Genomic DNA, 25,602 nt, shown 5'->3' with positions numbered 1-25,602 from the left:
TGTGGAATTAGGCAATCAAGCTTACTACTGAAACAGGTTCTGGTTTTTAGGTGGCTGGATCAGGGGCAGGATGATGGCAATATTGCTAGAGAACTGGCTGTGACAGATGCCAGCACACTTCCAGGAAGTAAGTGAAAACCGGTGAGGAGGGGAACTCAGCCTCACTGTAACTGTGTCAAATGGAATGAAGAAACTCTGTAAATTAACTACACTGTTTTTGTCTGCACAGGACAAGAGCTGGAACTCAAGAGAGAAGAAACTGTAAGAATGTACTTTTTTATTTTGATTTAAAACATTCAAATTATGCTTTGAGTGAATCAGGTCAGTTGAATGCTTTGTATGATAAATTCCTGTGTATCATCTTCTCGTAAGTCTTTTGTGTTTGTTGTTTACAAAACTAGTGGGCTGCTGAGAAGTGGAAATTTCAGAAAGGAAATACACTTCAATTTTACAACAGGCTCACCCATGGCTTCATTTGCCTCAACCCAGATAGCAGAGTGGATGCTCTTGGTGACAAGAAAAACAAATATGGTAAAGTATTTTTTATGTGGATTTTTGCATAAAAGAAACAAGAAAGGAGGACTTTAATATAGATATTACTATAATGAATAGGAGTAGATAATTATAAAACTCAAAATTGTCCTTACTCAAAATATTAATACATGTATTAATCTGTGTATTAATGGCTATAAGAACTCAGAAATTACATGTCTATTTTACATAAAGATGACACACACATAAAAATTCTCATATAGTGTCTTGTCACTGGCTTTCTCTTACTAAAGAGAAACTTTTTGTCGTCTGCAGTTTAGTGCTCCCACAGAACTCACATGGCAAGAACAGTTACTGTCTTTTGCACCTAGATCTATCTAAGCTAACAAATTCGAAATTCTAGGTGTGGTTCATTAACAAGGAGTATATATATTTATTTGTGTGTGTGTGTGTGTTTACATATATATGTAAATTCATTTTATTCTATTCTTGTAATTGATTTTAATGGTAGTCTACCAGTTCCTCCCCTTTATCAGCTTTCATCCTACTGCATTACTAACTTGTAAAACATATCATATTAGGCACACATATTTTGCTACCTTTTTAGTGCTCAGCCTTTCTGACATCTTCCCAGGGTCCTTACACAGATCTTTTGGGAAAGAATAGAATCTTTCAGGACATGCCAAAGAGTGCATCAGGACACCACAGGAGTCCTCTAGAGACAGCTGCATCCAACAGATAGGCAACATAATGTACTGGTAGTTACTTAAAAGATCATCTGTTGTTGCTGGGAACAATAAAAATGGTACTGCTTCACCTTTCATCAGTATTTTGTAGCTATAAGAGGTAATTGTTTGGAAAATTGGCCAGATTTAAAATTTTAGAAGCCTTGAGCTACACTACAGGATTTGCTTTACAAATTATAACATGGATATTGAGAAAATGAATTCTCTTTTCTTACTTGAGAGCTTTATGTTCCCTACATCATCTGTTATTTATCATCTAAAGTCGTTGCTATAGCCCAGTTCACTATGCTGGAGTTCTCAGCTCCTTTTTATGGATTTTTTTTTAAACATATATGATGATAAAAAGAAATTTGTTCCTTATCATTAGTCGTCAGGGTTTTCCTCCTCAAGGCAGCAAAATAGACAGCAGTCCTTAGATGCCCTTTCCTGAATGAATGAGAGAATTTATTGATCAGAGAGGTCAAGCTGTGGAGTTAAACACTTAATTAATTCTTTTCCCTTGAAAATGATAAACCATTGATTGTAATTAAATGCAAGTATGAATTAATATACTTTCATACTTCTAACCTTTTTTTTTTTCACTTAACTCTTAGGTTTTTTTGATGTAAATGTCAAAAGGAGAAATATCTATATGTTCAGCAGTCATCAGATGCCACGTCTTGCTCTCGCTCTTGTCAATGGCCATGTAACTGGAAAGGTAAGAAATGCTGCTACTGATTTCTGTTTCATAGTTACATGTCATCGTCTGATTAAAAATAAAGTTTTTTTAAATCTGTCTAGTAAATAATTGTATTTCCAATCAGATGAGTGAAAGATTGCAGAATTAAATCCAGGAAATTGCCAATGAATTGGTGAATTTAGACAAAAGGCTTTGTTTTCTCACAGTTTACTTTTTACTCTTTTGTAGGGTATATTAACTAAATGATTTGCTGCAGGAATACCAGACCATTCCAAGCTGTCATTTTTATTGTCTTGCCACATACTGACAAGCTACCTGGAATGCCCTAATATCTCCTGTTATTTGGATAAGCATAAAATCTACAGCTTGATTTAAAATGTTCATTTTTTCTTTGTGTCTTTTCTAAGTAACATGCCAGTCATAAAGTGATTGATACAGTCCAGGGTTTGTTTTGATCCATTTTGATTTGTTTCATCCCATCTTCCAAGTCTTACTATTGCCTTTTTTCTCATCACTTGCAGTATGCAAGTAGGTAAATGGAGCTGTAGGATTTAGTTCCTTCCTTATGATCATAGAATCATAGAATATCTTGAGTTGGAAGAGACCCAAAAAGATCATCAAAGTCCAGCTCCTGGCCATACACAGGACAGCCCCAAGAGTCACGCCATGTGCCTGAGAGCATTGTCCAAATGCTTCTTGAACTCTATCAGGCTTGGTGCTGTGACCACTTCCCTGGGGAGCCTGTTCCAGTGCTCAACCACCCTCTGGGTAAAGAACCTTTCCCTAATATCCAACCTAAACCTTCCCTGACACAACTTCATGCCATTCCCCTGGGTCCTTGCTTTTAAGTAGACAGTTTTTTGAATATGAAACTTTTTCTTCAGAAGGTAGTGCCTTGGAAATTAAAAATTTTCCTAGGAATATTTATTCTTTGAAGTCTTAAAAATGCTGAAAAATTATTAGATGATGTTAGTCAGAAGTGCTTTCAGTTATTGGAGTTATTATTAGCATTTTACATGGATTAAAATTCTAGTTTTATTTAAATATGAGAATGATGTTTGAGTTGATAAAATATTTAAATATGTATTTTTTCTATTATGTATTTTATACAATGGGATCATAGAGTCTTCAAACCTGAACAGACAAGCATGGAGACTGTGTTGCTTTACTTTTTCGTATAAAACTTCTGACTCTCTAAGGGTTTTCTCTGAGAACAATACAGATGAATGAGGACTCAGAGGCAAGAGAAGATGGGCTGGTGGCCAAGACTTACTGTGGTTCATTTCCTGTCTATGTCAGTTTTATACTTCTTTGCCATGTTTATCAACTGTGACTCTAACTCTCTCTAATTGAGGCACCCAGGTATCTTTCGTGTTATCATCAGATCTGTGTCCTCCCACAATGAGCTGTTTCTGTGAAATTTCACAGAGTCCACAATTTAGGCCTTAAGCATTAGGATTGCAAACCTGAGAAATATAAAAATTTTTGTACTAGACTGGTAGTATGGTTGGAACTCAATATAAAAACTACATTGCGATACTCTCTATTTTGGATTAGTTCATCTAATTTATTATTCCTCCTTTGACTACACTAGAGCAAAGACAAGGCATGCTGTAAGCTCCGTGTTCACCTTCAACCAAATGGTTGTGCCATTCTTGAGTCAGCCAGCTACCCAGGTCACATTGTGACTTTCAATCTTCAAGGAGAAGTAGCTGACAAAACAACAGGATATGCTGGGATTTCCAAAGAGTTTGTTGTGCATGTCAAGGTAAGGTGGGCAGAGGGAAATTAAGAAGACGCTTCTTAAATTTGCTATTATAAAGCAGACTGTATCTAGCCAAGTGTCAGAGGTTTGCAAGCTAAAAGACTGATCCTCTTCCACGAGGTGGAGCTCAACTACAGCTTAACAGGTAGGCAGCACTTGACAAGTTCTCCTTTACTGCTCTCCTGGGACGAGTGATGCCGATACTGCAGCTGGTACATGCAAATTGAGTGGGCTGTAACCCAGGAAAGATGATATTATAAACTTCCTAGTAGAGCTTCGAAAAATAGGAATGTAGGTACACGCAGGAGAGCTGCTGTTGGGAAGAGACAAGTTCCTTAATTCGCCGCACTCCTTGTGCTCTGGGTGTTGTGCTGTGCTGTGCTGCTAAGCAAGAAAAAGGAGGGAAGCTGCTGAGTAGGAAAGGATTTCCACTATTCTGGTTAATGCCTGCACAGAAAGCAGCAAATGTTCAAAGACTGGAGGTATACTTGAGTTACTTGAGACTAACTCTTTTATGTTGTAAGTGCATGAGTAAGTGCTTAAAATAAAACAGTAGGAGCAATATCAGTATCACAGTTTAGTATGGAGAAAGGCTGTGCTATTCACAAAGGACTTCTTGCCTCTGATCTAAAGGGTGTGTTTCATCATGGTGCCATCATTCTGCTCAACACAAGTCTCTGCCAGGCTCTGTCCCTTAGACCTGATGGGAGCTGCAGTGGAGCAGGTCAGAAGCAGCAGGAATCCTACTGGAAGGTGCATAAAATTGGCTCTGGACTCTGTATGTTTGAAAGTGTGAGAAAACCAAGAATGTATCTGAAGATCAAAGATGACCAGTGTGATGGAACAGTAAGCAGTTCTTGTTTGTATTTCCCTCTGCAGATAGTTGGAGTAAATTGTTAGTGGTAGGAGAGAATCATTTTTACCTGGTTGGATAAAAATGAGATAAAACTTTTTTCAGATTTAAAATGTTTCATGTATTTTCCTTCATTTGCCCAAGAAAAGATAGAAAAATATAGCAAGAGAAGCTGTCGGTGTCAATATGGTAGTTGATTGTAAAGATCTGATTATATTTTTAAACTATTGAGGATGTGGATGTAGTTAAAACTTATGTGCTGCAAGATAGATGATGAAGATAAAACCTATTAAAGAATAATTAAGATGTAAGTAAATGCATACTGCACTGAATTTTAAAGTGTGATTCTGTTCATCTAAGTTAAAATTCTCATATTTATGTGAGAAGTATTCTCGCATCATTTTTTTGGGGAGTTTAAGATAAGTGAGTATGAAACAGAGCTGTGTAAGTACTCAAATGTGAGGTCCATGAGAGTTTTGTCATTGACTCCAGTACACTTTGTTCAGAGATTAAAATATTTGATCCATATTTTGAATGTAGGCTTTGCAAGTATCTTATTTTTCAGCAATGCTTTCACCAATGGATCAGGAGGTCTGGATAAAAAGAGGGTTTGGGTAAAGGTTTTGAAATTAAACTTGTAAGTGCTATGAACTTGAAAAAAAAGTTACATCTATTTAATGGATGTTATATTATGTAGCATTACCAAATCTGTGCTATCTATAAAATCTGTATATAAATACCATATGTTTTCTGAAATAAATATTTTCACATTCCTTAATCCTCTGAAAGTTGTTGAACTGGGAAACTCCTTTGAATATATCCTAGAATTTGCCTAAATTCTAACATAAATCAGAATGCTTTCACTTGGTCCTTCACTTACCTAACTTATGTAATTAGTCTTTCTGGTCACAAAGGAATAAACAAGAATAAGGTGCAGGTATGCATGTAATAATGTAGCATGTTGTGAGGAATGTAAAGTTAATCTGAAATGTTATTGGAAAGTAGTAATAATTAAGACTTAAGAAACATCTAGCTCCTGTAGCTACATGAATTCGATTGTTTTATTTATGTTTTTGTTTTCAACTTCTTAGGGCACAGGTGATGAATACTGTCACTTTAAAATTGAGAAGAATTTGGAAACTGGATCTATAAGCCTAGAATCAGTGCAAAATAAAGGGATATATGTTGGTCTCCTGCCAGATGGCCAAACTAAACCAGTTGTTAACACTGGAGAGAGAAATATTTTTTTCTACCCACAGGTCATCAAATGTATGTGATTTCTCAATGGTTTGTAGTTTGATTTAGAGATTAGTCTTTCTAATTTTCTAACAAAATTCAAAGCAAAAGTGTAAAAGTTATGTGGGCACAATTTTCCTTGTTGTGTTTCAGTAATTTTAAAAGTTTACTGTATGTACACTTAATTTCTGCCATGTATTTAGTTACCTTTACTTTCTTTTTATAATAATAAATTATGCAGAAGATATCAATAGTTTTACTAATAGATTTTTGAAAATGAGAATCAAAATAAGTGAAAAGATAGAGATGGAGTTGATTCCTTGCGTGTATTCCCCATTCTGCCCACAGATTATGGAAGCCTGGGGGATGTTGTCTTGCTACCAGGTGTACCATAATCTTTCCTGATTTTATAGGGGAATTAGTAGTCTTTCAAGAGGACCTACTTGGCAATGTTCAGTTTCTTTTTTAATGATGTGAAATATATTGTAGTCCCCCACACTAGTATATTCATTATGCCATTCTGTCCCATAGTCAGATTTGAGAGCTATTGTGGTCAAAATGCTTCCTCACTGGGGAGCTCACCTTTTCTAGTCAACTAGCTAAGACTCAGAAATTATCTCTCAGCACACTCTGGGTCACTGTCCCTGGATTGCCTGCTTGTCTTTTCTCCTGCAAGAGAATGACGTTTCTAATTTGGTGAAAAATTGGTTACCAAAGATAACCAGTTAACTGAGATTATAACTGCAGGGAGTTCTATTCTACATAAAACATATTCTTATCTGGTGGACATGACTACAGAGATCAAGAAATGAAACATCTCATGGAAAGGCTAAACTGGACATCAGTTTGAAACTGAGAAGCTGGTCAGATTTTTTCCAAACACAAGTGGAACAAGCTTATCCTGAATGCAAAGAGAAAGTATCAAAACATACAACTAATCTTACTAATTGCTCTATGTGTATTGTGATCAAGACACAGAGAAGCCTTATGAAAGTCACTGCAATGGCATTCCTACTGTTCAGTCTCTATTTGCTGCAAGGTGAAAAAAATATTTTGATCACTGTGTCCTCGTAGAAATGAGGAAATTATTTTCCCTTGTTAGATTTTGGAAAAACAGTGTTTTTGATAGAAATGTCACAAAATAAAGCTAAATGTTACTTTGTTACAGGCTTCAGCTCTTCTGAATCCTTGTTGTCCAGTAAAAGGAATATAGAAAGGAGCTAATATTTTCTATGACAGCAATACATATTTTCTGTTTGCTTCATCTTAACAATATCAATTTGCTTCATATTATTCAAATGGCCTCTAGCAGTTTTCATTTCAGCATTCCCACTCTTAAGAAAGGAAACATCGTGGAGGTGGAGAAGTTTATTTTGAGGAAAGCTACATTTTAACAAGTCATTTTATTCATACATCATTGTTAAATTTTTACTTAGATTTTCAAAGCATGGAATGGACTTTAATTGGCATGCCTGATTTTTTTTCCACTTCTTGTGGCATTCTGCTAACAATAAAATCCTATTGCTTCTAGCTGTGCAATATATAGAGAAAAGATTTTGATATCTACTCTGTTGAATAATAATGAGATCTTTTAGTAGTTTCTGAGCAAGAAAAAGCAAACGGCTTGTAGCTAGTGACAGAATTTACATTTCATTGTTTTAGTTGGCCGGGAAGAACCTATGGGAACCTCTGCAGCACCCAATCAAGAGAAGAAAGACTTCAGAGAATCTCAACTCCAACCAGGAAAAGCCCAGAAGCTGGTATCTCAAAGCCCTTCAACTCCCCCATCCTCCAGTAAGTGACAGGTTACAAACTAGTCGTGATACAGCATGGTGTTAAGCCTGCTTTCTGTACATGCTTGCAGACACTTATCTCAAGAAGGACAATGAATGACTTTTCTAGATTGTTGAATCATGCAGGCATACATGCAACATAAAACACATTGCCAGTCATTGTTTTTTTAAGAGGATATTTGAATATGGTTTATTGAAAAGGCAGCAATCAGTAAATTGAATAACTTTGCATTACTTTTTTTTCCAAGGAACTAGTAATCTATCTGAGGACTATTTCCGTGGAAATTAAGGGGTTGTTATGGTGCAGAGGCCAATATAAAGCTTGCTGAAAGTAATGGAATATTTCTTATTTATACTGTCTCGCACACTCATGTTTTCAGCTTTTTGGTTCACTGGAGGAAAGAAGATGACTTTGGTTCATTGCATTCTAGCTTTATACCTATGTTTTGGCAGGTAGGAACAGATAAAAGTTCTGGTCATCCTTCTGGAGTGATGTGTTTTTTTAGAATAAACTGCTTTCTTCTATAGCTACATATTGTGGTTTAGAAGTAGCATAAAAGGTCTAAGACAACAGTTTTAGAAATATTCATCATCGTAGTAACAAAACAAAATGTAATTAAGGAACTACACACCTAAACAAAACAGGGAATGATAAATCTCTTAAAGAGTGAGGATGGTTAAATCCCAGACATAGGTGTGAATCATTATCAATTACTGTTATTTATTTCTGGCAATGTTGTTTCCATTTTTAGCTCAAAAACACCCACTTTCTAATCTATCAGAGTTCATCTTGTATCACTGTGTCTCTAAGCCTTCCCAAAGTGTTGTGGGTTGTCAGCAAGTGATGAGATATGCTGTGTCCAAAACACATGGCAACAATACACAACCCATTTAACCTGTTTTCAAAGCAGCTGGATGTTTTTAGGGTTGGATACAAAGGATCCTTTTGTAAAAGCAATATCTGCAGTGAAATTGGTTACATAGAGTCTATAGCACTTTGTAAGTAGTTTTTCTGGCATTCATAAATGTGGACTGTGCTTGTGCTAAATAAATAGAAATATCAAAGGTACTCTGCCCTTCCAAGAAAATGGTCATTTTTAGTAAGATATTTTCACTCAAAATACTTTAAAGGTAACTATCTTTTGTTATGTACAGCTGAACCTTGATTTTTAAACTCATATTCATTAAATTCTCATTTGCTTTTTTTACTCCCAGTTAGCATTTGAAAAAGGGTGATGTTTGTACTGAGTATACAGTCCAGCAGTAGGTTTAGCAGTCGAACTCAGGGCAAATTAAATCCATCATTTTTATGTCTGTGTCTGCTAACCTGTGTTTTGGTTTCTGTTTTCACAAATAATAATTGATTTAGGATTAATTGAACTGGAAACTGCTACAGTAGTTGGGGCTTCTCCTGTTGCAGTATGAGTGCAATGTTCCTCAAGAAACTTCTTTCACTGTATAGAGAGGATGTCAGGTCACAGCTTCTACTTAACAGCTCAGGTGTCATTAGCTTCCATGACACAAAAGCAGTCTGTGACCTCGAGAACATCTCTGTGGTTTAGTATTAACAAAATGTACCTCTGAGAAATGCTCTCTATATCCTCTGTGTTCCTTTCCTGTATGCCTGGTGTACTATTAGATGCTGTTAATTTTTTAATATATTTTACTTACAAGAGCAAATAAGAATCAAATAAAATCTGATCTCATTTCCACTCAGTTAACTTTGGAAAGAATGATACACACAGGTATAATAGAAATACATCAAGTTTATTGCCCAAACTTTTGCTCTAGAGATTAATTTTTCTGATGGTTCATTTTAAAAGTGTCACTCAATCAAATGGTATTCTGAGACAAAATAATTTTCTTTTTATGTTAGATTTAGGATAAGTAAATTTAAAAAAAGGTTATTTTTATGAAATAATGTGTGGAGGGTTGTGACTTCATCATTGTCATGCAGGCCTATCAGAATGAATTTTTATTGCAATAGATTTACAGCATGGTGTCATGAAGTGCGTAAACTCTCATGACTAATGCAGGGTAACCATCAAATCCTCTTTTCAGACAGTAATATTTTTAGCCTGTAGCAAATCAATGCAACCAATTTCCATTTTTAAGAAGAACCAGTAAATTATGAGGTAAAAAGCATTCTAAGTCTGTGAATTGTTTATGCATTAAAATTATTCCAAGTGGTAGTAGTTTGAGGTTGCAGTAACTGCTTTGGGTAGCAGTCACCAGAGTATGGATTTCTCATCCCAAGCACATGGAGTAGCCTGGGATTCCTTATGTTTCTTGAATATCTGTGCATTTTATGAACCTTTTAATCTCTTTGCTGTAAGAAAGATGTGGTTTTAGATAGCTGGAAGGAACTCTAGCTTTCTGAGTTACAAGTAAGAAGTTAGGTAACTAAAGTTACAGAAAGTTGTATAGTCAAATTCTCAAAAATATTTCTTATACCAAAGCAATTACTTTGTTGTAGTTCCACTATTTCAATTTTTAAGAAGAAAGAAAAAAGCATTTGCTTAATATCATAAAAGTGCATTTGAGGAAATTTAAAGGGAACATGAAGTATTGAATCAATGCTTCTTCACTTACCCAATTTGCTTCAGCAGTGATTCATCAAGATGTGGGATTTATTGCTCATAAAAGTTTATTAAGAAGCAAGTCTCAAGGATTCAAACTTATTTTTTAATGCTAGCAACAAAGCAGAGTCAGATAAATTTTGCAAATTTCCATCATAGGTATTGCTTTATTTTTTTAGTATTTGTACTGGGCTTGGCTGGGATGAACCTTATATTCTTCCTAGCAGTCTGTCTGATGCTGTGTTTTAGACTGGTAACCAAAGCAGTGTTGATAACACACCAGCGTTTCAGCTGCTGCTGAGCATCACTTGCAGAGCAGAGTCCATCCATCTCTGCTCACTCTGCGCTAACCCCAACTGACCAAAGAGATATTGTCCCTTATATTGTCATGCTCACAAATAGAACTGGAGCAGAGTTTTTTCAAAATAGTCATTCCTCTGGGACTAGTTGGGTATCATTCTACTGTTAGTGAGTGATAGCTTTTGCATAGTTTGGGAATTTTTTTTTTGTTGTTGTTTTGTTTTGTTTTGTTTTGGGGTTTTGTGTTTTTTTTTTTGTTTTTTTTACTGTAGGTTTGTTTATTTGTTTGTTTTTTCCTTTGATGTAACGGCAGTTTAATAAGTCAAGGGAAAAACTCCATCCCAGAGAAACCCAGTGCAGTATTTTAATCAAGCAAATAAAAAAAAAGACTCTAATAGCAGTACATAACTTATGTAGTGCAGCAGAAACATGCACAGTGATGTTTTGGGAATTCTTCAACAAATTTATATTGGTGGCATATTAAAAAGTCTCTTTACAGTCACATGAAAAGGAGTTCTCAAATTGAACAGTTTGGGAATCCCTGGAGGACACAGTATATAGACAATGTGTAAGTTCATCTTTTCAGATTTAGGATTTATACCTGCCTCCCGTGTCAGAATAGACTATAAATTCTTGTCAGCAAGTACTCCCTTTTTTGGAGAGCATTCCATGGTCAGTGGTTTAGTTATTCAAAAGTACTGTTCCAGCCATCTGATCTTTGTAAACTCCACTTTGACTAGAATACTCAAACCCAATTCCTTTAGACTAACAGAATCTGTTTTTTCATATCTCATATGCAGAGGTATAATTTGACATCTCTGCATATATATATATATTTCTCTTAAAGGTAGATAGAAGACCACTAGGTGCTATTCTAAAGTGAAGCCTATGTTTTCCAAAATTATATTTGCTCAGCCGTTAAAGCTGTGAAATTTATTCATAAAGTGGTTCTGTGCTGTTATTGTCTCATTCATGTACAGCCTGCCTTAGATCAAATGTTGGCACTGTATGCATAAGTGTGGTTAGGCAAGGATATATTGATCTCCTTTTTGATTTATTTTACAGTATTTAGTTAATATTTAACTTGAAGAAAGTTAATTTCCTGATTTTTTTTTTAAATTTGAAATGCAAATTGTCTCTATTCCCAGATATGTGACTCTGCTAATCATGTCCCAACACAAGGCATTAGAGGAGTAATTCTATTAATTTCTAAATGCCAGACTAAGGAAACAGAAATGTCAATTTAATGGTCATAGTTCTGCATCATAGCATCCTTACTCTACTCCAGAATATGTATAAAGACTATGATGATAATGCATGCGAGAGATAACTTATTATTTTCCAGTTGATTCTTGTTGCTCAGCTAATCAGCACATTTTGGTCTAGACAAGAAACATAAATCAATCTTTTCAGACTGTCTCACTTGCCATGAAAAAATACAATTCCCCTGCTGTTATGGCCTCTTTATGTACTGAAGTTACAACAGCAACTGGAAGTTTCATGTCAATTTTTGTCTCCCACAAATATTCTGTATTTCACAGAGGAAATGAGCAATCCCCAAGGTGGTGAGCGTTCCCTTCCTTCAGATGATGAATGGAAAGTGTCAATACTGACAGGAAATGCAGGAACTGAAGCGAATGTTGCTCTCTGGATATATGGAGACAGGGGAGTAGCTGGACCAATAACTCTTGGCGAGGACAACAGGAAGCAGCTGTTTCTTCCCAGGCAGGAAGACGAATTTCAGGTAGCTAATGAAGGCTAAGAACATTATTTTAATGTAGACCTTTCCAAGGATTATTCTGTCATGTGAAAAGAAAAAATGTTTTTCTCCTATATATATACTGTATAAAATAAATCTGTATCTAATCTCCATGAATTGTGTATTAAATCAGCTTGTTATATATCATAAGCAATGGAAGAAATACGCTTTCTTTTAAAGCCCCTCTCTCATATAGTTGACCAAAGGAGATAACTGCAGAAGTACATTGATTTCTTTAAGGCAATTAATTTGAAACTAGCTTTAAAAACTATTCATTTCTAGACGAACCGTGCCTGATGTAAGACTAGCATATCATTTAGTAATTAAATCTTCAGGTATACAGTTTTCAAAGCATACTATAAAATGTATGCTGTGGAACTGGTTCAATTAAGGAAGAAAACCCTTTTTAGACCTGCCATATTATAAATGACCAAAGGGCCAGATTTACCCATGGAACAAGTAAGAGTCCAATAAAAACTACATTTGATCATGTAATGAAAACTCAGGGTTTATGCTATAATTTAAGGATAACCCTACCTCTACTGTAATGAGGAAATTGTGTCTAGGTAGGCTGAGAGGAAATTACCAAAGGCATTAAAATTTATGTTTTGCTTAGATCTTTCTGTCTGAGATGCATGTAACATTGCTGTCCTCAGCTAGCTAAAGCAGAAGTTACATTCTTCACATTTTTTTTCTGCACTCCTCAACTCCTCTAATAAAAACTTGGCACAACCCAAGATTGTTAATGTCAATAATATTAATAATAATGCTCTCTATGAATAGGGCATAGGCAGGAAGATAACCTATCATAAAGTTCATTTTCTGAGTATATAGGCTATATATTATGATCCACAGTCAATCTTGTTCTCCTAATTAGTAAATAATTTATAAGCAATTTTGGGTAATGGCATGTTTGCAAAGTTAATCCATACATTCTGAAGAGATGGACCAATTTCTCTTCTCTAAAATAGATATGGTCCATTATGGCTGTATGCTGCAGATATTGATCTTGTGAGAGAGCAGAATTTTTCTCTCAGCACCTGGAGCTACTGCTATGATTCTTTACATCACCCTGACACTATTGCTTTCAGGCAGGAAATAGCAAATGTCACTGAAATGCTTTTCACTCTTTAGTCTGAAGTAGATAAAGAAAGAAAGAAAAGGCCCATGAGTAAGAGCCCTTTCTTCTATTTTTTCTCTTTAAGCTTTGTCCTGTACTTGTTTAACAGAATAGGTCTTGAAATGAGGATAGGAATGTAAGACATAAAAAAATTTTCATCTTCTTCTTCTTACCATTTCCATAAACTTGGTATGTTTTCACTGATATATTCTAGAGCAGAAGATACCAAATTTTATTTTTCAACCTAGTCAACTTAATTGTAGCTCTGGCCAGGAGTTATAGTAAGAAAGCAGTTTCTGAAAGGCTGTAATAAGACAATTTGGAATCGGTGTAAAAATCTTTAACATTTCACTTTATCAGTAATATGCCCAACTATGAAAAATTTGAGTAGAACTATCTTGAGAAATGAAAACCATTCATATATGACCTTCCCTTTCTTACCTTACCCATGTAAGTAGTCATTGCCTGTCTAATCCTTCTTAGGATTGTACATGAGAAAAATCAAGCTTACTAGAGTGTTTCTTCTGGAAGACCTCTACTTGTTTGAGGCAGAAATCACTCTTTTCATTCTGTCAAAGTCCACTACATTTTGTTTTGTGTTGATACATGAAATTATCATGCAACTCTAAATTGTCATGTAAGAATAAACAGACAATATGATAACATTGTATATTCAGTGAACACCTGCTCTGTGAATGAGAAGACCACATCCCATATTATTGAGAACTGGGTTAGTTTTTTTGTGAAATGGGGAAAAAGACAATAGCTGTTTTTCAGTCAAGCTGAATATATACCCTTACTTTACTACTGCTTGAATCCCAAAGTCTCCGGGTCACCTCTAATAAGACTACTTTTAGAGAAAAATGTTATGCAGCATAAGCAAGGCTATCAGAATCTGACTTGACAGAGCAAAACAAAGTTAATTTTTTAATCCAGCGGTAAAGAGGGAATATATTGTCACATCAGTGTTGCATTTATTTTGCTAATGAAATTTTGTTAATGAAATTCAAGTTGATGTAACAACTATACCAATACAAATAGCAGGTGTTAAACCCACAGATTCTTTCTCAAACAACCACTGAGAGATTTCCATATGCATTTCAATGTTCAGGAAATCGAAGTTAAAAGTTGTTTGGTTTCAGAACTCTTTGACTAAAGCATGGCAATGCTGTGACTATAATGCGAAAATTTATTATACAGAAGCGCGAAAAGCCAAAAGCTGATATAGGAAATGAGGTAATTCTGACCTCTGAAAAGAGAAGAACACTTTTTATTAGTGAAGATAAAGACTGGGTTGATAATGTGCTAGTATGTGTTTCTAAGAGAATGAAAACAATTTTTGTACAATGTAAATAGGATGTAAATGATGGAGAGGAATAGGCTGTTACCAACTTTTTATGAATAGAATTATTATTTGAGAAATAGCACGATAACACACTTTTCCTTTCGTAGCAGTACCTTACAAAAGATCTAAAATTATTTATGTTTGCTTTAAATAATGGTTAAACTTCAAAGTGGGCGTTCATTTGAAGTTTTGAAGATAGAGTTGCTACTCTATGTTAGTTTTCATAAGAGCACATATAATGCTTGAAAGTGCAAAGAAAATGTGAATGAATACAAATCATAGTCAGAAGGAAAAGGTAGTATTGGTGACTTCCAAAGTTCTGCAGATGTTCTGCCAGCTTTTGGGAGCTTACTCTTTTTATATCCTTCATTTTGACATACTAAGGTTTATGGTGATATTACTGTGTTGCATTATGAAAGATTTGTGACCTGTAGTTTAGAGGATATAATTTTGTATTCCTTGTTGCTCTCATGAATGACCCTCACCAACTTTTTGTACTCTTCAAACTTTGGAGAGTTCAAATATCTGCCAAATCATTTTCCTGGCAAGCATCATGGTTCCACTAGGCTATGTCTGGTCAAACTGGGGCTCAGACAGAAATCTGCTCAGACAAAACATAAGCAGTCTCTTTTCTGGATCCTGTACCCCAAAATCTGTCAATCAAATCTTATGTGCTGTTCCTGTACACTCAGATGCTACGATGGTTCAGAGAAATCTCAAACCAATGCAAAGAAATATATGTAATTTTATGTAGTTATACGTTGTATTGTTCTGACTTTATTCAGGTTGAAATAAAAAGCATTGGGAAAATCTACAAGATAAGAATTGAATTTGATGGATTACCAAATGAACAATCAGAGTGGAACTTACAAAGGGTAAGATTTTTTTTAATGTTGATTTTTTTCCCGTTTTATTAATTTTTATGTGAATTAAAGGCCCATCTTTCCATAAAGCCATAGCTTCATGAGTCAATAAATGCTGACTGGGATAAGTTATTATTGCTTTGTGTTCTTAGATTGCTTTAGAGATGACAAAAACACTGACACAGTCCATCTCCTAAGAGATGGAAATACGTAAGATTATTTTGCAATTATTCCTAATTCATGAAGACACCAATTTTATTGTGTCTTTTATTGCTGGGCTCAACCAAGTTTTACTTTCTCAAAGCTTGTCTGTACTCTTCAGTGTCTGTTTTAGCTATAAATTCCAGTTCTGAAAGATTGAAAATGATGCAGCAATTATTCCATAACAACTACATGTAAGGAATGAACAAGGTTTGCTTAAGAGTAGGCTAAGCAACTTCTAATGGGCCCTACCACAGCTCACAATTATGACCATTTTCAAGGGAAAAAAAAACCTGCTAATTTTTTTCAATTGGGTGAATTAAGTCTTCTTCTCTGTTTTGTTTTAACTCTATTTTTCTCGTGTTGTTTAGGGATGCTCACCAGATTTAATTTATGAGAAATTCTTGTTAACACTGACACCCATATAAAATTTATTTCAGAACTGGGATAAATATTTGTCTTCTGTTTCTTACTTTGAATCTGTAAAGGAAACAAGTTTATTCTTTGTCATTTGAGTAATCTTAAAAAGCCTGATTTAGACAACCAGAATTAGACAGTAATAACAGATTTTTTACATTAACATAAAGCTCTCATCTGTAACTGTACCAAAATTGAATGTAAGTATAAATATTTCAGTTGCTCAAATGATTGCAGGAGTCCTACTTTCCAGCCTAGTGATTACAAAATATTTCTTTAATATTTTGTTCCAAATTTCATGGGGTAAGTCTGGGATTTCAAATACTTCTTTTCACAGAGAAAAAGAAATCATGTTGAGAGCTGTGTTTTTCTTACAAAGCAGTTAATATTTGCAATTGTTATGAATCAGCAGGGGGAGCTCTGCCAATAAATATTAGAGATTAGGAATCAGTGCTGCCAAAGTATTTCATATTAGAATAAATACATGCTTTGGTGTTAAAAGCAGTGTTCATTTTACTTGAAATAATATTTTATTGGAAAACTGAGAAAAAGGTATCTTTTGCTCTGATTTCCTAAGTGTTAGAATTTGGATATAAATACTTGTTTTCATAATTTTGTTTGCAAGGCTTATGCATATCATACGCACACTCAAAGTACAACTGCAGAAAGATAATTTTTGGCACTGCTTTCCTTTTGGTAGTCAAGGCCTACGGAAAAAACCTTTAGTAAACATTCTTGTAATTCAAGACTAATAAAAACTGTTTTCATAGAAGATAGTAATGACTTTTAGTTATAGGAAACAAGTAAGACAGCTATCAAAATGTACATAGGCAAATAGCTTGAGAATTTGAATTCTAATCATCTTCAGAGGAATATATAGAGGGTGGTGGTACACAGGTTGTCTTTTTTTCTGCTGTAAAAGAGCCAAATATAATACAAATTGATTTAAGATTTCAACATATCCTCTACTTGCCAAATTTCAGAAGGATGTAGATGATGAGTTTCATCCTGTTTTCATTTTAAAATAAAAAATGTGTCAATCTTTCCACATCTTCCAAAAGCTCACTCTGACCTAACGTCACCTATCAGATTTTCAGTCTTCAGTACTCCAGGCAGTGTTACATAGAGATGATTCACGGACAGAAGTCAGACTTGGTAATATTTCTAATGGCAAACTCACAAATTTCAGTTACAGATTTGTTTGTTGCAAAGTAGCGGCCAAAATAAATATATTTTGATACTGCGATTCGTGTTATTGTTTTCTGAGATAGAAAAAAAAGATGTACAAAACCATGTTTTGCTGTTGAGAAACATGGCACTGAAAAGAGTGTACTGAGTCATAGTTGGAATTGCTTCTTCTCCAGGTGACACTGCAACATCTAAAGAGCAAGAAAACACTGAATTTTCCAGCAAACGCACGGTTATCAAAGAATTGTGATGGCAGAGGATTTCTCTGTGAACTTCCAGTAGTGGAAGCTGGAAAACCTATCTATCCAAGTATGTGTGTACAGTTATGTATATACTAATCATCTGGTTTTCAACATTAATGGCATCTGAATTGTGGTTCTTAGCAGTCTTAAAAGCAGGTAGTTGGACTGATTTCTGGAGTATATTCCAGAAAATTAATTACAAATCAGACTTGCTGGCATTGTTATCACTAAGCTATAATAGTGAGTTAAAACTAATTGGGATTACATGTAACTTGCATTTTCTTCTTTTGGTTGCTTTTGGAAGTTGTTTTATACCATGTTTATGTCTATACCGGTGACTTGGAGCGTGCTGATACAGATCCTGCAGTTTATTTGTGCATCTATGGAAAAAGAGGAGATTCTGGTCTAAGACTTCTGCATAAAACTGGTATGCCAGTGACATTTCAGAGAAGAATGGTAAGTCTGAAATACAATTTGCTTAGCCATAAAAGCATAATTAATAAGTTATACAGGTCTTAACAGGTTCCTAATTAAAAAAAAAGATCACAGAGGTTTATCAAAATAAAGAACTAAGGAAAATAGTCTTCTACTGATCCAGGAATTACTAGAGTGAATAAAAACACAGGCAGGAAAAAGGAAAGAAAAATTATTTGAGGTCCCCATCTCAGGATGATGAGAAGAGCTGCCAATGAATTTAAAACATATCCTTTCAAGGTATGATGAGTTACAGCTGGCTCCAAATACGTGTACAGAAATTGTTCCATGATGTCAGATCTTAGTAGATCTGTTTGTTATTTATTTCTTTTAATGTCTAATAGTGTAGCTTTAATACAGGAGAGATCTGAAGTCATTTTTCTTTCGATTAATTATGTCTTAGCTCCTCCATAAATAAAATATTTTTATCAGCCTGATTTTCTGCAGTATGGTTGAAATTCAGGAGCTACTAAATTTAATGTTAACTCTGCCAGTAGCCTTCTTGTGACCTTCTATCAAGCCTGTTTCTTCCTTCGCGAGCTATTGAGGATTAACATTTGTATGTATAACCAAGAGTATCAAGCTGTTATTGGAACACTTACTTACAAAACAAAAAGCAATCTCTAAAATTCTAAGAATAGTAATAACCCACTGGGAAACTTCAAATGTATCTATACTATTTTAAAATCTATATTTTATGCCATTACTAATGCATGAGAGATAAAGTTCTATTCAAATTAAAATTCAGAATTTAAGTGGAATTTTCTGGGGGGCATTATTCTACCCAGATTGTTAGTAAATTCAGCATATTATTTATACAGTGGCTAAGAGGAATGTTTCAAAGTGCACTTTGTTATGGAAATGGGTGGATTGTTTAGAGCAACAGAACAGGGACTGGGATACATCATTTTATGGCAGAGGCAGTTGAGTGCTGACTTGAACAACTTGATTTCATCCCTGCCACAGATATTCTACATTATATTGTGCAGATCACTTAAAATAAAGCTTTGCTGAACGACCACTTTTTTTCATGCTTATCTTTTGCTGAATAACCTGTTTAGTTTTTTCTGAAGAGCCATAGCTGTAACCGAGATTCGTTCAAATAGAATTCTGCTCTGCACCTAGGAAGCTTTTTGAAATGCCAATAAATTCACCCCTCCGTTTCTCAGTTGAGCACCCAAAGCACTTTGCATTTTTGGCAGCTTTTGGCAATAAACTCTGTGATATAACCATATAGGTAAATTGAATTAATATGAAGATGGCCTTTCAAAAAAACCCACCACAGATTTAACATTTATAGAAAACTGGGGTGCTTTGGAAGAAGTTCAAAGGTGAAGTCATTGGGGAAATCAGTTCTGTTTCACTGAGCTCTTTGGGTGGTTGCTGTAAATAATGCATAGAGTCATAAAGATAATGAGGATAAACAGAAATACCGAAAAACTGCAGTCCTCCCGTGCACACGTTGAGGCAGGAATGTTTCAGAGAGAATAGCTTGTGATCATATATTACCTATACACAAGGGATAACTAATGTTACACAGGCAGTCTCAATTCTGCCATTTGCCAAGGACTGAGAACTTTATAGATATGAATTTTCCCGTGTATTTCTTTCTTTCATTTTCTTTTTACTGAGAAGAGTGATCTGGACCATTACATTCAGAGAGGGAAAGCTGTACACTTTTTACTGTGGCAGAAAATCATCAACCTGAACCTGATCAGCTTCATGCTCCTATGAAAACAATCTTTTCCAACTGTAACCACAAGACTAAATGGATAACAAGGGGAGAGTGGCATGTCAAATTTCAGTTTCCTTCAGCAGAATAAAATGTAAATAGAGGAGGTGAGATAAAAAAAGAGAAAAGGATGAGAAAGTGTGTTTCAAATAAATATCAGCAAGGGAAATAACAGCTTCAACTCATTCTTATCTAGGGAAGAGTAATGGAAATGGCAAGGTATTGAAACAATATTGAAGGGTGTGTGCAGTGTTTTGGATGATGGCTGAAAAAAACAATTTATTTGGGATTATTACTATAGCTTGACTTCAATTGTGATTTCTCATTTACTCTGATACGTCACTAAACGACATTTAACTTTTCAGATCCAAAATGTTTGGATACAGTCCAGCTGTCATTAAAACCAATGAGAATCTGTACATTGTGAGAGTTAATCAGGCTTTTAAAACATGTCGGTTTTCAGCCTGCCTTAGTAGTGGCAAATTGCAGAGTGCTGTCTCCTCTGTCCTCCAGGTCAATGTTTTTGAAGTGGAAGCTGTATCTCTTGGGAAGCTGCAGAAGGTGCTGTTGCGCTGTGAGGCCAATACCAAGCCCCAGTACTGGTACTGTGATAAAATCGTTGTCAGAGAAGCCTCCAGCAACTCAGAATATGTTTTCAATTGTGAAAGGTAGTGTTTACAATAATAATCTTAAATACTCCTCAGCATACATTACTAAAAGTGTTATGTCAGTCACTGTATTAAATGAGTTTTTTGGGGAAAGATACATTTAGATTATTTTGCAGTTTCATTAAACCCATAAACATGTGTTGTTCCAGAACAGATTGCTTCAGCTAATGTGCTGTATGGTCCATAGCAAAGGTTAAATGCTTATATAGCATTTATGTCACTAGATTGCAGAGTACAGCCTTATCAGGATCAGTGCTGTAAGTGTGACTTACCTCTCAGGAAGGAAAGATAAAGCACACAAAAAGGTTCTAAATTAAGTGTGTTTCTAAACGGGAAAGAAAACAGATTTGCTGTGCAGAAGTAGCATTCACTCTCTTTATGAACAACAGCATAGCTAGAGAGAGAAATGTGATACCCAGAATTATTTTGTGGTTGTTCCATTTAGGTTATTAAATGAGCATCTTAAAAGTCAATTGAGAAATACTGAATTTTGCATGTTTGGAGAAATATGATAATCCCACATTTAGAGTTTCCACTTTGCAGTCTATTTCATGGCTATGTGCATCATTCAAGGAAGTGTAGAGAAACAATATGACTATGCGACAAGGCACGAGAGTAAATAATATTTAATAAATAATATTTAATAAATGCAGGTTGCCTAGTTATTTTGTCTGGATTTTAATGAATTTGTTATATAACCTTGAACAGCTTCTTGCAGCTCTTGGTGTCACATCCTCAAAAACAGGAATAAAGATGCTGTGTCACCTTGGTAAAACTCTAAAACTGAGATTTTTCTTCGATCAGTAACATATTTTTTAAATAGTAGTATAAGACTGAGGATTTCTCTGGACTAGATTTGGATGCAGACCAGCTGTTGTTGCTGGCTGTAGTTGCTACCTTTCTAAAAAAATATAGGTAAAATTTCCTAATGGAAGTTCTACAAAGAAGTTAGGCCAGCTTCCTACCTCAAACACAAAAAAATCAACTGTGTGTCATATCTGTCCTCCAGTGGGTAACATGGCTTAGGAACCATGAATGGCAGACACTTTGCTGTATTAATTCTGTGGTAATTAACACCAGATGTTGATCAGCAAAAATTATTCTATGACAGACACTGCCAAAAAGAAACAAAAGTTGTGGGGGTTTTTTTCTAACTCTTCTACAAGGAAACACTGCCACTGAAAAGGGGTTAAAATAGGTCAGTGGTGGGGTGAGGCGTAGTTTCCATGTTGGCAAAATGTGAAGCTGAAAGTCTCTGCTCTATTCAAGAGGGAGGAAAGCTTTGGCTCTTCAGAAAGCTCTTTAGTTTATTAATGTTCAGCCTCACAGTTTTATTTTACATAGGTGTTTTATGATCCAGGATACGAACGAAGTGCTGTCTTTGTTCTCATTTATCCAAGGAAACATAAGCATTTATCTGTCTTGAAAATCTGATATTAGTTTCTGAACATCCAACAGCTCTTACTTAATTTCAGTTATATAGTATTTACTAGTTACTGATACCTTTTAGCATTTAGGATTGCAGAAAATGCCTGTGTGATCAGGTTATAGCAGAAGTGATAGAAATAAGTAGTTGTCTAGTAAAAAAAAAATTATTTCTTAGGGACTGGTGCTTCTATGGATTGGCCAGCTAATATTTTCAAGACTAAAAATAAGGAACCTTCAAAAGTTGCTCTGGACTAAACTTGTCCAGCTTATACTGGAATCCCAACAGGCTTCATAGGAGACTGAATGCTTTAGGTCATTCCTGGAGAGTCCATGGAAGTGCACCGAGGAAATAAAAAACAGCAGCCCAGAAGCTTGCTGCATTTTTTTTCTGTAAAAACCAACTGATCTTATACCAAACAAGAGGAAGCTAAAACTGTTGATGATCCATATTCTGAATAACAAGGTTTCAAAATTATCCATGGCCTTGAGTAACATGACTAAGAAACCTAACAAATGTTTGCCTTGATTTGTCTTTTTTCAGACTCATCTACCTGTCCCCAATTTGTAGGAGGAATAAGGAAGAGCAATGTTTGGTTCCATCTTTGTTTTTAACACTGAATGGTGATTTTAAGAAATAGTGTGATAGATACATACAAATTATACTTACTACTAAATCCATAGTACTGAAGATATATTCTGTGCCATATTCTTCTATTTAGCTATAGGAACAAGTACAGTAGTGCCACACGAGTCTCCTAATCTGATAGAGGTGAATTTTACAGTTACAAAGCTCTTATGTTTGCACAAATGAAATTCTTTGTTGAGTCAAATAATTTCTATTTTAACATCTATCAAATCTAACACTAAAATTTTAGAAGTAGAGTCCCTTTGCTGTTATATGTATTCAGTAGGAAAATCAGATGTGGATCATTCAGTTATATGGTAATGTAGTGGAGAAAAATTTGATTCCTACCTACTTTCTTATTTCTTTCTTATTCTTAGGTGGATCCCATTTATGTCCCAAGGTATAATCCAATCAGAAATTGAGCTGTACCCTCAAGGTAAGATTTATTGTAACTTTATGGAAATAAGGACAGTAATTTGTAATTTTTTGCCTCTGAAGAAATCTGGGCTGAATTTACACTGTAAATATCAAAGTAAACCATTTTGCTGCTTCCTCTTCTATGTTTCTGAGAGAACACAATTTGTGTTAAATAGTGTAATTGCTACAAGTGATAGTGAGAAAGTAAGGAGGGAATGAATGAGAAAGAGTTTTCTTGTATTGGGTAAAACACGGAAAGTCTTTTTCATCTCTTCTTTCAAACCTTTTCTTTAGTGTTAAAGGATAGATCCTCTATTAACAGATTATTTTTTTTTTTTGCAGAGTTTAAAAAAAATCAGCATCTGAAAATTCAAGAGGCAAATGGTAAATGCTGCTCTAGTTTTCTTCTTTTAATGAAGACTTTCTGTTTCAGAACTAATTGCTTTACATATTTGTTGCCATTTGTATTTATTTTAAAACATTAATTACAGCACACTATTCATACATTTTAGTAAACTCTGAGGTTCACATTTTAATTTAAACAATAAATAACTTTGTTTATGCTTTCTTTTTATTCTGTCATTTTTCTTTCCATAGTATTAATTTTCTCTGCTTGTTTGAAAAATTTTTATTCTTCTAATACTTACTGGTGATCTATCTTAATTTAATTTTTTTATAGTTAATATTTTAATACATGATTAGCTCTCCTGGGCTATATATAGTTTTGTTCTCAACATTAACTTTTTGTTTTCTGTTCTACTTGTGATTTCATATTTGTTCAGGTTGCCTCTTCTGTCCCTGCAACCAGAGCAGATTAAATTAAATTTCTTAATAACACATTAGAATTTCTCAGCTGTGAGAAGTGCTTCATGCTGTAGTTTGAACAATGATTTAGAAAGTGTTGGGAGAAAGTTTGAAAATGTTTATTCAAAATTTATTGTATCAATCAAGATATCCACAAAGACATAAATACCTTGTCTTAAACAGTGTTCCTATGGCAAGTGTTTAACAGTAAAATGTGTGCCCAGTTATTTTATAAATTATACTAGAATCCCTCTATTATAAGCTTTATTTTGAACCAAAAGTATCTCTTCTTCCTGCCTATACTTTTTTCAGAAGGCATTCATTTGTGGTCTGTTCATCACTCTTTGTGCTTCAGCTGCTCTGCACACCTTGTTTTCTCATGGCCTGCACCTGGAGATCCTCCTTTTAAATTGGTCTGGTTAGTCATTTCTGCACCTATAGCTGGGTCTCTATGCTATGTTGTTTAAGCTGTGCAAATGTCTCAATCAGAGTTAGGCAGCCAAAAGCATATGCAACAAATAACGTCTTTTTTGGGACAGTCGGTAAAATGTGGAACAGTGGGAGACTTGAAATTGCATATCCTACACCTAGAGGGAGTGCATCAATTCCTGCTTCAGTGGTTCATCTGAGATTTTGTTCACCTACTTTTTTCCCATAAGCTTTTAATTATATCTCATCTTCATTCTATATAATTTTTTTTAAACAGAATTATTTTTCTGAGAATTAGAACTTTCTAGTGTGTTGTATTGTTCTATAAAAGAAAAAAAAAAGAAATCTAGAAAGTCATCTGTGGCAAGGTACCACTTTCTGATGTCCCCAGGGAGGTACCTGGTGTTAGATTGCACCTTTTCTCCATGTATGCTAAAGGAATGTCATGTCATTACATATTTTTCTGTATTCTTTTCCACTTAATGTGTATTCCTCTTCAGCCATTAAGGAACTCTTGGTATTCTATCTCATCAGAACAACCCCAGCTTTTTATGCCAACAAGAATTACATTTTTGTAATACTGTTTCCAGCTTCCATTTGGAAGCATGCAATGCAATGAGAATTTTGGGCATCAGATTAGAAATTTTAGGATTCTTTTGCTATACCCACATTGTCTTTCAAACACAAGTCCTTTCTGTTTCCAGAAAAAAGAAAAAGACTCAAAATCAATATAAAGGAGTTCAAGCCAAAACTCTTTTTAATCATGTTTTTGGTGAAATTTGATTCCCTTTTTTACCTTCAGAGTGGTAATTGTGTGCAAAACAGTTTAGTGATACTACACTTATCCGTAGGAGGTAGAAGATGAGCTAGGTAGAATATACAGTCTCAAGAGTAGCAACTGCATCATTTTGAAGCTCCATTGCTTAATAAAAGATAGACTTTGAGGGGATAATACAAGAGAAATGGTCATCAAAAACACTCAAGGCACAATTAATCAATGAACATGTCCAAAAGAAAATAAATTTTGCCTGCTCTGAAATGAGTATTTGGTTCTGACTGATTTTTGAATTTTTAGGCAGAGTAGTGGGTCATATTTTACCCTTTGTCTGCACCACCCTTCATAAGCCTTTGTAAATGGAATTGTCCTTATTTTCCAACCAAATGGTCCAAAGGAACTTTGCCTTTAAGGAGGTTGACTTTTTTATAAACAAGCTCTTCTTCTATGGGGCAGGAAGCCCTTGCCTTATGCTCTGTGTTTCCAATTTCAGCGTATAGAGGCTTTTCACTCTTCTAATTGATGTTTATCCTTTTGTTGTCTGGCACTATGGTTCTTTTTTCAAGAAAGTGGGTCTATAGAGAAGGCTGTGAGGATTCAGATTTTCAAAGGCACAAAAGAATTTCTTACAAGTTGGAGTTTAACAACTTTTGGCAGAAATTGCATGGTTCA

At 34.9% G+C, this 25,602-nt stretch overlaps 2 protein-coding genes across 2 annotated transcripts in view; both read left to right on the top strand.

Annotated features, from left to right (window-relative positions):
* LOC108505102 (oxygen-regulated protein 1-like) overlaps positions 1–2,163 on the top strand; it is a 30,496-nt gene extending 28,333 nt beyond the window's left edge. The window contains exons 10-14 of the mRNA XM_017830790.1: positions 51–127; positions 230–261; positions 402–531; positions 1,832–1,935; positions 2,146–2,163. Coding sequence (XP_017686279.1) covers positions 51–127; positions 230–261; positions 402–531; positions 1,832–1,935; positions 2,146–2,163 — 361 coding nt within the window. The remainder of the gene's footprint in view (positions 1–50; positions 128–229; positions 262–401; positions 532–1,831; positions 1,936–2,145) is intronic.
* A 2,326-nt stretch (positions 2,164–4,489) lies between these two features.
* LOC108505097 (lipoxygenase homology domain-containing protein 1) overlaps positions 4,490–25,602 on the top strand; it is a 127,943-nt gene continuing 106,830 nt past the window's right edge. The window contains exons 1-9 of the mRNA XM_017830776.1: positions 4,490–4,528; positions 5,627–5,804; positions 7,434–7,565; positions 11,985–12,187; positions 15,453–15,542; positions 17,513–17,645; positions 17,883–18,034; positions 20,298–20,452; positions 22,883–22,941. Of these exons, the coding sequence (XP_017686265.1) occupies positions 4,490–4,528; positions 5,627–5,804; positions 7,434–7,565; positions 11,985–12,187; positions 15,453–15,542; positions 17,513–17,645; positions 17,883–18,034; positions 20,298–20,452; positions 22,883–22,941 (1,141 nt within the window). The remainder of the gene's footprint in view (positions 4,529–5,626; positions 5,805–7,433; positions 7,566–11,984; positions 12,188–15,452; positions 15,543–17,512; positions 17,646–17,882; positions 18,035–20,297; positions 20,453–22,882; positions 22,942–25,602) is intronic.

This window comes from Lepidothrix coronata, unplaced genomic scaffold (assembly GCF_001604755.1).
Source record: "Lepidothrix coronata isolate B3197 unplaced genomic scaffold, Lepidothrix_coronata-1.0 Scaffold6, whole genome shotgun sequence".
Taxonomy (NCBI): Eukaryota; Metazoa; Chordata; class Aves; order Passeriformes; family Pipridae; genus Lepidothrix; species Lepidothrix coronata.
The sequence above is the reverse complement of the archived record's forward strand: the minus strand, read 5'-3'. Positions and strand labels throughout refer to the sequence as shown.